The sequence below is a fragment of the Canis lupus genome, chromosome 7, assembly GCF_011100685.1.
Source record: "Canis lupus familiaris isolate Mischka breed German Shepherd chromosome 7, alternate assembly UU_Cfam_GSD_1.0, whole genome shotgun sequence".
In the NCBI taxonomy this organism is placed as follows: domain Eukaryota; kingdom Metazoa; phylum Chordata; class Mammalia; order Carnivora; family Canidae; genus Canis; species Canis lupus.
In genome coordinates, this window is record NC_049228.1 from 4,335,715 (window position 1) to 4,349,968 (window position 14,254).

At 36.0% G+C, this 14,254-nt stretch overlaps 1 protein-coding gene across 15 annotated transcripts in view; it reads right to left on the reverse strand.

Moving 5' to 3' along the window:
• The window catches only part of NEK7 (NIMA related kinase 7), a 158,453-nt gene that overhangs the window by 12,191 nt on the left and 132,008 nt on the right, over positions 1–14,254 (reverse strand). For all 15 annotated transcript variants that reach the window (XM_038541971.1, XM_038541968.1, XM_038541958.1 and 12 more), the window contains 2 exons: positions 12,100–12,194; positions 7,838–7,951 (listed from right to left, as the gene is read on the reverse strand). In XM_038541971.1, coding sequence (XP_038397899.1) covers positions 7,838–7,951; positions 12,100–12,194 — 209 coding nt within the window. The remainder of the gene's footprint in view (positions 1–7,837; positions 7,952–12,099; positions 12,195–14,254) is intronic.

Genomic DNA, 14,254 nt, shown 5'->3' on the forward strand with positions numbered 1-14,254 from the left:
TCCCAAGGTCACAAAGGCAGTGAAGAGGACAGCCTGGATTTGAACTGAAGCAGTCTAGTTTCAGAGTCCAGGCTTTTAAAGTTACTGTGTTCTACTGCCTGGGGAAAATCTTAACGTGGTCTGCAAGTTCCCTCATGGCCACCTCTGCACAAAGGTGGGAGACCTTCCAGATAGACAAAGACAGTTTTAGATTATTTGATTCTCAAAAGAATGCTAGCTCTGACACTGGCTCATCTAGTTTCTAAATTAACAGATCTGCCTCGTATTCCATAGGCCAACTCGGATCAAAAAGCAAACCCAAAAATTTTCTCTAGGGCTTTACAAAATCACAATGAGATACAAGCCTACTTTATCCATGAGAGATATATTTAAATGATGACACAAAAATACTAAGATTCGTGTTACAGTTTGAGTGACAATTTTAATGTCATTGCTAATCTGATTCATTGATTTTTTTTAAAAAAGATTTTACTTATTTATTCATGAGAGACACAGAGAGGCAGGGACATAGGCAGAGGGAGAAGCAGGCTCCCTGCAGGGAGCCCGATGCGGGACTCCATCCCAGGACCCCAGGGTCACGCCCTGAGCCAAAGGCAGATAGATGCTCAACCACTGAGCCCCCCAGGTGCTCCTGACTCATTCATTCAAGTGACAGTAACTCCCTCCAAACAAATAAAAATGTAGGTGGATTTTAACGTGGAACAATTTCTTTATGCTGGACTAAAAACTTACATAGTGACTTGATGAATTATAAAAAAAAGTCTGATTTTTCTATCAGAAAGTCAGACATTAAATAATCAGAAAGCGGAATTTATCTTAAAGATTTCTCTCAATGCTAGTCTTCATATTTTAAAAAATTTCCTAGAAGTCTCTGGAAGAAAAGAAGTTAAAATCCTTTAACATTTATCTAATAGTCTACAAAAACTCTAAGTACTATATTATTACCCACATTTGAGGAAAACGTATGTGCATACAATAAAACTTTCAGACTTTTCTATATATTCCTGTATGTCAGGCTTCAATTTCTAATAACCTCATTAGGCAACCTGCTCAAAAAAATTTTTGTGTTTGAATTGAGGGAATTAGCTTTCCATTTATTCCTTCAAATTACAAAAATAATGACAAAATCAGTAGATAATTACAACTTTGATAAAAACAGAAGTAAAGAAGCATTTCATGGTTTATATGTTTTGTCAAAAAATTTATTTAGTTTGCATTACTTAACACATGTTTGTAAAAAAATGTACTTTGGAGTTTTTTAATTGTTTTATATGACAAGATAAAACTAAGGCAATATAGAGGACTGAATATGCAAAAGCCTTTACAAAATCAGAGAGGAAAAAACTGCTTGATTCAGATGCTTAAGGGAAATTTAAAAAGCAATACAGAGGTATTTAAATGAGAAAAAGCATATAGTTAGAATAAAATGAATTCTCTGTAACATTTCTAAAGGACTATGAAATCACAAAATCATATGGAAAATAATGAATATATTTGTTTTCTATAAAGTAGAGAAAAATACTAATACACTAATATATATTGATCTATGTATTTCCAAAGAAATATCAAAGCGTATGAGTTAGTACCAGAAATATTAAAAAGAAGAGAGTGTTAACAGTCATTGTTGTCAGGGCGATAACCCAATTACGTATCAAGTTCAGTCACGTACAGGTAATAACAATAGGGCTCTTTGTGCGTTATAGCTTTAGGTCACTAACACAATTCTCAATAGAATAATAAAGACTGGTGCTATTGGTACTGTTTCTTTTTCACCCCCATCTTAATCCCTCTGAGACCAATTATGTTATATCAGCCTCCCAGATATACCCAATTTCCATCTACCCAAGGACACATTTTAGCACCCAAAGTGGGTCTAATACATTAAAGTACACTATATTTCGGAGCTTTAGATATTTATACAAAATGATTAGGCGTATCCAACTTGTACACCAAAGCGTCACTAGTGATTGACTTGGGGGTAGACGGAAAAGGGAAAAGAAAGCAATCTTACAGATATAAGGTAATGTAATGTCTATATTTCACAACTGAAGATCATTCGGTGTGTCTTTTGAAAACTGTGAAAGTCTTACAGAAAGTTACATGGTTTTATAGGATCCCACAGGATACGCGAAATATAGGGCACCGTTTTGGATTTGTGTCTTCAAGGAGCAAGTCTCCAGCGTCACTTCAGAAGCATAAGTGAACAAAGGGCCTACTTAAATATATTTTTTAAACAAAAATGGAACATTCGAAGCTTAAAGATCTGATCTTATATGGCACCTCTAAGTAAGGTGGTCAATTGATATTATGAGTGATGAGAATATCTAACATACTAAACTCATTTTTAAGAAGGAAAATCAAATATTATTAACAGTGTTTGAGATAACATCCAAAGTTAATCTTAATAAATAATGGCACAGTTACATATTTATTATTATAAATAGTCTCATCTCACTTAGCATTGATTATGATTATAAGGAGTACAGAAATATTTGTGAAAACAGATATAGCTCCAAACATTAATTGTGCCATTTAATTTAAGATCTCTCATTTAAATATTCTTGAGATAGTATATTGGGAAGAATCTTCTAGCACCGATTTAAATAACATTGGTTAATTTCAACTAACAACTCCAGGGAACTTATATAGTTCTATTAAAATTTGTAAATCTACCGACTATAAAAGAGAACTATTTAGACTGCTCCAATGAATAAAAAAGTTTAATAAACTCATTTTAACTTCAAAATATGCAAAAATTATCTGTACCTGACACTTTCAGCTTTTTCTCCCATATATACACAAGGTAGTTTTTTCTAATGACTAAAACAAAGGTCATGCTTTTGTTACTGACTCAAATTTCATAATAAGCTTAAACATATTCTGAATTTATTTATTTCTTTTTTTAAAAGATTTTATTTTTATCTATTTGAAAGAGAGCAGAATCAGGAAGCAAGGGGAGAGGCAGAGGGAGAGGGAGAGGGAGAAGCAGACTCCCCACTGAGCAGGGAACCCAATACAGGGCTCCATCCCAGGACCCTGAGATCATGACCTGAGCTGAAGGCAGATGCTTAACCGACTGAGCCATCAGGTGCTCCAAACATATTCTGAATTTAAATAAAACAGAAATTATTTATAAATGTTAGGTAGGCACCTCAGGGGCTCAGTCAGTTAAGCATCTGACTCTTGATTTTGTCTCAGGTCATGATCTCAGGGTCCTGGGGATCCAGTCCCACGTCTGCTTGTCCCTCTCCCTCTGATCCTCCCCTTGCTAGTGCTCTCTCCCTCTCTCACAAACAAATAAAAATAGGTGCTGAATTTTTTTTCACCCGAAGCATTGTTTATTCAAATCCTTAAGTTTATTTTTTTAAGATTTATTTATTTATTCATTCATTCATTCATTCATTCATTCATTCATTCATTCATGAGACAGAGAGAGAGGCAGAGACATAGGCAGAGGGAGAAGCAGGCTCCCTGCGAGGAGCCTGATGCAGGACTCGATCCCAGGACCCAGGGTCACGCCCCGAGCCAAAGACAGACGCTCAACCAGTGAGCCACCCAGGTGTCCCCAGATCCTCTGTTGAATTTCTATTTTCTCAAACCAAGATCACCCTTATTCTCCCCTAGTTATTTCCATTTTTCACTTCTGTCTACAAACCCCTGCCTCAACTTTTCAGAGCTTCCATCCAAACTTCTGTGTTCAAACCTAAAGTGAAGACAAATCTGCCAAAAGCAACCATCAAGGTACAGTTCTGTTCAATCTTTCTCATGCTTTCTTTATTTAAATTAGGAATTTCTTTTACAATAAAGAAAAAGTATTGAAAGAAATATAATCTATATTCTGCATGATGTTATTGTTCAGAGTTTCAAAAAATATGTTGGCTCAAAAGAACCAACAATGAAACTCCAACTCAGTTTGGAGTCATATTCTGTACTTTCTAAATAACTGTCAATATAACGTTATTCACTGTTTTTTTCTTTTCAACTTAGAGTCACGAGATGATTTAGTGAACAACAGTGATAACGCATACTTTTGACGACACTCCTATGACTCTCAAAGAAATTAAATACTGATACTGAAGAAAAAAATCCATTTTGTCTTATTTTCCAGTAAATGGACACTGGGTAATCCAGCAACGATGCTGCTTGCTGATAAAAATGGAAAATAATATAGTGAGTATTATGAAAAAAAAAATTCTCATAGCTTCTGGCCTGTCTTTTGAGTAATTTTCTGCCTCTACTGAATGGACAGTTCTTTGGAGAAGTTTCTCTCATTCATCCAATTGTGAAATAATAGGTGTATTTTTTTTTTCCCATTTATTCCTTTCATCTCACTCTTTCACTTCCTCATTCCTTCAATCAATCACTGAACCTTTTTAATACATCAGGCCCTAGAGACACACAGATAAAAAACAGTTACTGTTCCACAGGGGCAGGAGCTAGCCGGTCTGGGGGTGAGAGCTGGGGATGTGTGCAAAGAGACAACTGCCACGCAGTGTACCAAGGAAGGGGAGCAGGATAACCTCATGCAGGAGACGATGCCCACACTTTGCTTCAAAGAGAGGTTTGCCTGGTAAAGAACAGGGAATGGGGTGTTTCAGAAGGAGGAAGCAGCATCCATAAAATCATGGTCATCCATGGAAGTCTTAGTGGAACCTGTACTGGTAGAGCCAGGGAAAGAAGAGCATATCCTGTGATCCAGAAGTCTGGAGAGATAGGCCTGGATCAGATTACAAGGGGCCTTTGGAGTCCTAATTCCTTGTACACAGTACGTGTTTGATCAAGGTCAGCTTCGCAGATGTTAATTTCACAATCACTAATGATACCAAGTTTAATTAAACTTCAGAGATACCAAAAGGAAAAATACCCATCTTTTCAACTCAAGATTTTTAGGGTTAAGTACAGAAGTGCCCCACTGATTTATGGATGAGATCATTACTGGAAAAAGAAAGAATATGGAACACCAAAAGACCGTCATAAACAAAAATACGTTAGTAAGCTACAAAATATACTTCATCCTAATATCATTCATGTACAGCTGACATATTTCAATCTAGAATCCTAATCACTTGTACATAATAGTAAAAGCATAATTCAAAAGAAAAGATTTGCCATAGAGGCTTATTTTTCCAAAGGACACTATTTCTCACTTTTGGTTTGTAACACTTGAGTGTATCTATGTTTTTTGGAATAATAGAAATAAAAAACATCTCAAGCTTTTAAACTCTGAGTTCTTCTAATTGGAATGACTATACCTAGAAATAAATCTTAACAGTTTCTTATACCTATTGATCAAGGCTGGCTGGGGGCAGAGCTACAATTTTCATGAAATATTCCCTTCTAAACCTCTTTGGGTAGTAGCCTTAAAAATTTAGCAGCAGTTAAATCAATCTGATAAGCTTTCAAACATATATTTAGTGGGACATTAATTTGCTTAATTTTTTTCATTTTCAAGCAGTTCAGAGGCTGCTACCATTTTAGCTGTAAAACCGACACATAGAGAACTGGTCTTTTAATTAAGTTTGCTGTTTAAAAACTTTATAGCTCGCTTTTCATTGTTTCCTATCATTTGCAATGCTAAAAAATTAAGTGGCAATTTGAACTTTTAAAAGATCCCAAAAGCCAACCATATAAGGAAATAATAAGATACCCTGAAAGTATGGCAGCATCAAATCTGTTCAGGTTTTTTGCTCCCATAAATTCTGAATAATTATTTTACAAACAGAGTTCCTACTTAAGGAGAGAAATAATATTTGTTAGCACATCTGCATTTCAAAGCTCTTGATCTGAGAACTTTTCTCCATAATTGAACGGATTATAGTAACATTTCTTAAGTCTGTGTTTTTCATACCTCATTTCTTTACTAAGCATTCGTTTCCTTGTTTACCTAGTTTCATAAAGCCTTCTATTTCACCACAGCATAAGGATGGATTTTACCATATGAGGAGCTGTACTGTCTTTTCTGGAAAGTACGCCACAGAACGTGTTTTGCTTTATATCTCTTTTCAAAACTGGTAACTATATAGAGTGAAGTAAAAAGTGGAATCTTATTTTCCTTTCCCAACTCGGAGACCTTCTATCTGGGCCAGACTTTGATATTTGCCCCTTGGCTGAGAATCCGCATATCCAACTTCACACTTAGCTGCAGTGAAGTAGCCCTGCAGGCAGGCCGACTTCAACGAACCACTAGTGGTATCATCATTAAAATCCTGCTGAAGGTCACCATGGTAACCGCCTGCTGAGGCTTCACTGCCGCACTCGGCATCTCCTAATCAGCTACCATGTGAAATGCAAATTCAGACAGTCTGAAAATTAGTCAAGAAGAATAGGGGATGAGGATGCAGATATGTGAAATATTCATGCGCTTCATGGAAAAAAGAAGACAGCATGAATGACACAACAAAGAGCGGCCCCTGACATTCTTGCCATCATTTTGCATTATTGTTCACACCCTACTGTATTTCCAGGCCTAGAGTTCTGAAGTTGGTTTTGTGAAATGCCATATTTATATTCTGTACCCAAAATAGTAATTAAAAATGGCTAACATAACAGCATTAATATCAAATAAAGATAATACTTCTAAATTATCATCACTACCTTATAAGAGTTTATTTTAATCACCTGAATACAAAGGCTATGAAACAAACAACAACAACAACAAAAAACCCCAGGCATCATTGATTATTAGTATCAAAATCACAGAAAAAAAAAGGTACTTATAACATTCTAGGGTCTCAAGTGCTTTACATATGGCAAAAATTCTTTAGAGATATTTATTATTCAAGTTACACTGACTCAATTTTCCTTATCTAAAACTGAAACCGATTGCTATTCATTTCAAGATAGAAAGAGTGACAAGACTACGTAATAAGTGAATGTTATAATTGTTTTATATTTTTTCTTTGCTCCTTGCCATTTCCCTTGGGCAAAAAATCTGTTGTTCATGAGAGGGTGAGGTGTCCTAACTCAAGACAGTGTTTTCTCCAGGTAGATTCCCCAGTAAGCTTTCCAAAAAGAGTCATGTGAACACATTTAGTTACCCCAAGATACTGCTGTTCTGCATATCTCTTCCTTAAACACTGGCAAAATCCTGATGTAGTGGGCTAAAATGGGAGATGTTTTGTTCAATAAAAGACTGTATATGTTGGGTAGAGCCAAAAGAACTCATTTCAGTAGGTTACCGAAGCAAGCAAGGATTCAGACTCAGGCTTGAATAGAGTCTTCTAGAATTTCCCATCCCATCCAATATAGGTTTCAACAGGTCTGCTGATAACCTCAAAACCTTTCCCACAGGAATCTGCTGCAACAGCAAGGCGGTGACAGGACAGGCGTGGTCGCGGGAGGGAGGGTAAAGCTCAAAGCACACGGTTGAGAGACACACAGCTAAAAGACGGAGGATTCAAATTTTGAAGAAAATGGACGAGAGGGATGTTCTGCCAAAGGAGAAAGTTGTAATGGTGCATCTAAGACTGTGAGAATGAGGAGGGGCCTCACTGAGAAGGGCACCAACGTGCTGGTCACCTCGAGCTGGGGTTTGAGCATGAACTCTGCCTTTCGCCATGTTCGCTATGCTACAGAGTCAGCCCTCTCTCTCCTCACACCCAGGAGGTGACCAGTTTCACACCCCATGCCGTGCTACGTTGCATGCCACGTTAGGAACTGCAGAGTCAACCCTTTAAACAGGAAGTCTCCAAGAGAAGGAAAACAGAATGAAAAGTGGCTATGTCTGCCACTATACTTGTCATTTGAGGTTCTGGATAGAAAAAAAAAAATCCTTAATAAAATGCAAACGTTAACAAAATGAACAACAGACAAACGCATGGACTGAAAAATGACTTACTTCCTCTGAATAGTGATCTGAAGGGAGAGGTGGGTAGTCACACTGTTCTATCTTCTTACACAGCGAGTACAAATTCATTTTGTCGCCATAGAAAGGACTCTGTAATGCAGCCATCTGTAAAATGCTCCCAATGAAACTGATATAGTTACATGGTAACTTTTAAAGGTTGATTTCATCAAGTATATTACAGTGGGGTAGAAAATAATTACAAATACTTTAAATCAAGTTATCTGGGCATTTTGATTTTTATGAATATTCCTCTCTAGGAATTTTAGTAAGCTCTAAACTTAAAATTCCCTAAAAGGAAGAAATGGTTAGCACATATTTACATGTGTGTGTGTGTGTGTGTATATATATATACATATATATATATATTTACATACACATACATATATGACATAAAGCAGTATCAAGAAAAAGAACAGATAGTAACTTAGAACTCTTTGTAAATATAATGCCGTAAAAACAACTAACATATCTCATGACTAAACAGACATCAGCAGTATATATCAACCATGCAAGGGTCAAAGTGTCACTAAAGTGAACAGCAATTGGAAATGAATTATAATCTAAGCAATGGTTTAGGGAGTAGAATTTATACCATTTTATACTACATGATGGTTTCTGTAGGGAAGGATTATTTTGAGAAAATAAAGTCTTCTCCATCTGAATATTGCAACTGACCCTCAAGTAGTTCACAATGAGATAGAACTTCCTTTTCTTTTGATAATGCCTCAAAAACTCTAAATATGCTCAAAAGCCCTCTGAATCACAGTCGCTACTTCAAGGCATCTGAATGAGATTTCTATGCAGGGGGAAAAAAAAAGACTCAAAGAATGATCAACTTTAAAAAAGACATTATTGAATTTAAATTTATTTTAAGACAAGGTTCTAACTTGACATTTAAAGTGCAAGCAAGTACTGTGGTAAGCAGGGTTACAAACTAAAAAATTCAATTTAAAATGTTCGCATCCTGTTCAAAACCTTCTAAATCTTTGAACCGCAGCAGCAAGAATACAACACGGAGTGCGAGGCTGCCCCAAAGTCAGTCACCCTTTTCTACATGTGCTAATAAGTTTGATTTTGGAAGGACAATGTGTACATTCCCCAGACAGGCAGAGTGTGTGTGAAACACGCTAGTCCATGCTGTGCTACTCAGTGAGCGTCAGTGGGGACAGGACAAGCTGAAAATGGCTCTCATCTGTCTTGTGGTGCTCCAGACAGAGCTTTAACTCCTTCGGAGCCTTAAACGAGGAGGGGATGGCACTAGAATTCAAACCTGCAGAGTAGCTTGGCATAGTTTTTACTGAGCCTACGTTTGATAGGAAACCTACATAAACCTATACAAAACCACCTTAGGAATGGCTGTTCCACCTGAGGAGAGAAAAGTAAAAACAATATAAATGGCCCTAAACATGTCATTTCCATCTGAGAGGAAATTTCCAGAAGAGCAGCCATCAGTAATAACATGGGGTTTTTTTGTTTCTTTTGTTTAAAATGCAAGGACACTTTATGACAGGGTATCATAAATGCCACCTAAAAAAAACACACTGTATGTATAAACTATAGTCTTTCCATGTTTGCAAAAACCCTACGTAAATGTACATCCATTCATAATCATATGCTAGGAGTTCATTACAGTACTTTTGTCTCGATACTGCAGTGTTAAAAAAAAAAAATCTGAATGTCCCCTAAGGAGTTAAAACAGGAATAGTATATTTTCATGCATCTCCTGCTTTGACAGATGAAAAATGTCAACTGTCCTGTTTTTATTTTCAAGCTTTTGCACTATTCATCTGGTTCATTAGTGCATCTCGATGCTGCCCCTGACAGCTGCTCGCCCTCTCCTCCCAGCAGCTGAATTTTTCAGGCTAATTTGATCCTCCACACTGAGACGATCGCTGGAATGATTGACTTGCTCCCTGACCTCCAGGGTCTGACTTTCCTGATTAGTATTCTGGGGGTGTCGGAGGGACGGAAGCCCACTGTCTGTCTTCGGGGCTGGTGGCAGCTCTCTTTTTTTTTGAACTGTAAGCCACCAACCTACAACCCTGTAAGGATGCAATTGCTGCGCTGAACAATAAAGGAAATGTGTAAAACCTACTTTTCCATGTAAAGGTCCGTGTAGCAAAAGCACAGCATCTTGATTTTAATTAGTAAAGTCTACTTTGTTGCATATCAATTAAAACTGTACTGATAGTTTTTTTTTTTTTTTTAAGGTTTCAGGAATATTTGAAAGTCTAATTTTCTGAGTTTAAAATACATTTTCAAAAAAGCTTCCCACTCCTTCATTGTTAATCGTAAATTCTTAGTGGGATATAATATAATATGTCCATGAGAGGTTGTGGCCAATTTTTTAAAGCTAAACTGCTGGGTATTTCTATTAACATTATATTGAAGCATAACTGGAAGGAGATAGAACATAAAGGTAAATTAAATCTTTAGAAAAATTTTAGTTCTTCCACATGACTTGCGTAGAGGAACAGAGAAGACTCACTGGTATGAAAAACTAACATTATCATGATAAATACTTTAGCTCAAAATCATCCAGCACATAAAACTCATGGATATAGGAGTGTCCAAAGAAATAATTTCTATTTTGGTGATCATTTTAAATATACAGAAAAATGGACACTGCCTCTCAAAGGCAAATCCAGAATGTGAAGAATTATTTCAGTTTTGACATAAGAATCCAGCAGCCCTAGAAGAATTTACAAACTTCTCAAGGAAATATTACCTTAATTGAACTTTTTCTGTTTAAATTTCATCTTGTTAGTGCAAACCACTTTGCTGTTTATTTTCAGGAGTTTAAAAGGAAAATGCCACTTTGATAATATTAGACTATGGCCTGAGGAACCTAATGTTACCTAAACAAATATAAAATATTTTTAAGTGTACAAAGTGACCTTTAAACATTACAGTAATTTAATATAATCATACCAATTCTTTTCCATATTGTATCAAATTAGTAACAGCATATAATATAGTGAGCATAATCTCTTTTAATCTCATGTGCACACATAAAAACATATTCTGTCATATCACTAATTCACAATTTTTCATAATAAAAATTATCCTAGGAAAGTTATTTAAGAACACTTAAAAACCTGTTCTTTTAAAGTGGTCATTAGTCACCTTACCAGGAAGAACAAAATGAAAAAAATCTCAGGCTCCTTAAGTTAAAGAAATCTAAATCTGCAAGCCATAATATAGTAATTAAAGATCATGATACACATTAAAAAAATTAAACCTCCTAATGCTCTACTTCCAAGTAATGGTTGGGCAATTAAAATAGACCATCTCATCCTGTGGTTCTCATTTAAGTCAGGAGGAGACTTAAGATACAGACACAAAATATAGAGTAAGAAATATATTGGTTTCTATCTATCCGCTTAAGATTTCTTTTGTAATACATTAAAATGTGGAAACGATTCCATGTATTATTTTCCTTCATTTTATTTTATTAAAATAGTTACTCAGATGTAGACTAACCTTTAACTAACAGCTCTAACTTAAAGCCTGTATCACTAGGAAAATTACCAGTCGACTAAAAAATAAATTTACATAAGTCACTAGTCTTGAGTGCTTTTTGATACCATTTCTCTATAACGTGGATGTAAAAGGTGCTCATAATATGCTTTTTTCCTACCCAACCAAATTACTGCATTGCACTATTTGCTAGAAGATATACCTAGATGATTCCATTTTGATAAATTATCACCAGAAGAGGAGAGTATTTCACTAAGCTTTACCAATACAACTGTTACTCATGAAAATGAAATTAAGTGGCAACCTAGAAAAATTATCTATTTACCTACTATCCTTAAAGCTAAATTACTCTATGTAACAGTGAAAGAAATATTGAAAAAGACATGTACCATGCTTTCATGTTTTAAATCCATTCCATTATACCTCTCCTGCTACGCATGAATAAGCAAATAAACATTTACAGATGTTCAAATGTACATTTTTATAAATAAGATATGCAGAACATCATATTAACATTAAAAACATGTTTAAAATAAGATTCTCACTAAAAGGAAACAATTTAAAAATATTCAGAGGAAGTAAGTGTGCAGGAATGCATAGGTACCATTACAAAAGCAGTTACTAAAGTCAACGAGTTAACCCTTCCTAATTAAAAAGCTAATTCTTAAACGCCATCCAGAAAAATAAATAAGTGTATATACTATAAGGAGAGAGGAAATATATTGCAGTAACTAAAACTACATCAATATATGGACTTTATCAACATTACCTACCTCATACAGTAGACAGCCAAGAGACCAGATGTCAGATTTGAAGTTGTATCCATTTTCATGTATTCTCTCTGGAGACATGTAATAAGGTGTACCCACTGCAAAAAACAAACCAAACAAAACAAGAGGAGTAGAAGAATGAAGATGCAGCTGTGGTAAGAAATTTTACACCCAATATTCTAGATTAAAACATGTCACCAAAATCATTTCTTAGAATCGGGAAATTGGTTTTGCGAATACTTTAGACTACTTAATTTCCTCTTTTCCCTGATCCTTAAAAGCACATCAACATCTATCCTATATTAAAAAGGGTGTGGTGAGTTAAACTTTTGATCGATTCAGGGAGAATCTCGGGAGCATAACTAAAGGAGAAACAAGGAATCCTAACAAGAAAATCTACTTAAGTGAGTCACATTGGCTTCATTTCTTTATCTTGAAAAAAAATATGGCTTGCATATCCCAAATAATTAAGCATGGTCCCATAATCATTTAAATGTAACCATTAATATATAACAATTTAGTACTGTATATAAATAAACCGTGCTCATTAACTTTAATAGAAACACTCCTTAGAACACAGTCGTAGTGCTTAAAATTACGAGTGAAATAATCATTAACCTTCAGTATCCTACTTACTACCATTTCAGAGAGAATACAACAGACTGTTGTACATCAAAGGGTTATATGATAACATATGTGAAAAGTCATGACATCTCTGGAAAAAATGTCTGAGTCATTACTACTGAGACTTTTTTTAAAGACAGGATACTCTAGATAATTTTTATTTTTCTTTCTTTTGATGTACTTACACTTGTTTCCCTTTCTAATGGCCATTTTAGAAAATGCTAATATGATAAATGATAACGTAACAAATTAAGATTTATTAAGTATTTAAAAGCAAGCAAAGCATGCATTATTTTTAATATTTTTAAGGTACTTTCAAAGGGAATATCTTAAATTTCAAATTTAGATGGTGATTTCACCATCATAAGCCTAAGGCTTTTTTTTTTTTTTTTTTTTTTTGCTAAACAGAGAATCAAAGTTTGAGAACGATATTTTGGCATTTTACTTGCTTGAGGCAAAACCTACCAAAAATATGCTGCTAGTCACGGAGAGAAAGGTATTCTCCTTTTTCTATTAATTTCCAAGAACTCCCCAGACTCTCAGTGTAAACCTTAATGAGACTGTAAGTCCCAGGACTGAACAGGGAACAGGAAGAGTCGTGCCAATAATCAAAGCATTATCCTCAGAGGCAGGACTCAGTTTTCCAAAAGAAGAGGGTTGTAGCCTAATAGTTGTGCGTGGAAACTATCCTGCACAGGGGGTGAAAACGCCATGAGCTGTGCGTTGGCAAGAAATCCTACCTCTACTGGAATGAGTCCGTTTTTACTAGTAACGGGGACAGTCCTGGTCAGAATGAACAAAAGGGAAGTGTTTATGGGAAGTGGAGACGTGAAGAAAGAATGGGCACACAGGAGGATAAAATAAATTTAAATAAAATATGAACCCTTCACACAGGAGATTAGTAAGACAAACCTTGAGAAATAAATTATGTCAGTGTGGCATTTACTTCGAAGACAAGTAAACCTGCCGATCTCCGTCAGGGCCAGAGAAGCCAAGGAACGTTCAGGAATAGTCAGGATTTTAAACAATCTGGACGGTTATTGGGGAAAATAAACACGAGCTCTCCAGCTTTGGGAGTTCCAACCACTTTCCCTGGCAGTTTGCATAAGCGGCACCGATTACCCGAGGTATTTACACCCCGTCTCCACTTAGGGAAGGGTGGTGGGGACAGCTGGAATAATCAGGGGGCTCTGTGCACAGGCTCCTGGTTTCAGGACATAAAGCAAGTGACTGGCAGTGAGGAATGTGCAGAGAGAGGCTTCACAGAATCCACAGGGGGCGAGTGAAAACACTGAGGCTTGAAGGTTCAGAGTTTACCAGAAGCAAAGGTAATTTTAACCAGTAGCTCTGGGAAACCTGCTGATACATGAGGGGTTTGATAGGAGTGTGAAAGATTGATGATAGGGAAAAAGAAGAACAAATGCTAGCATTTTACAGAGATTAGCCCCAGCATAACACCTTAACTGCAACACCACTGAACTCAAGGACAACCTGCGAGTGAAGGAAGCAGAAGAAAAGAATGAGTAGGAATTCG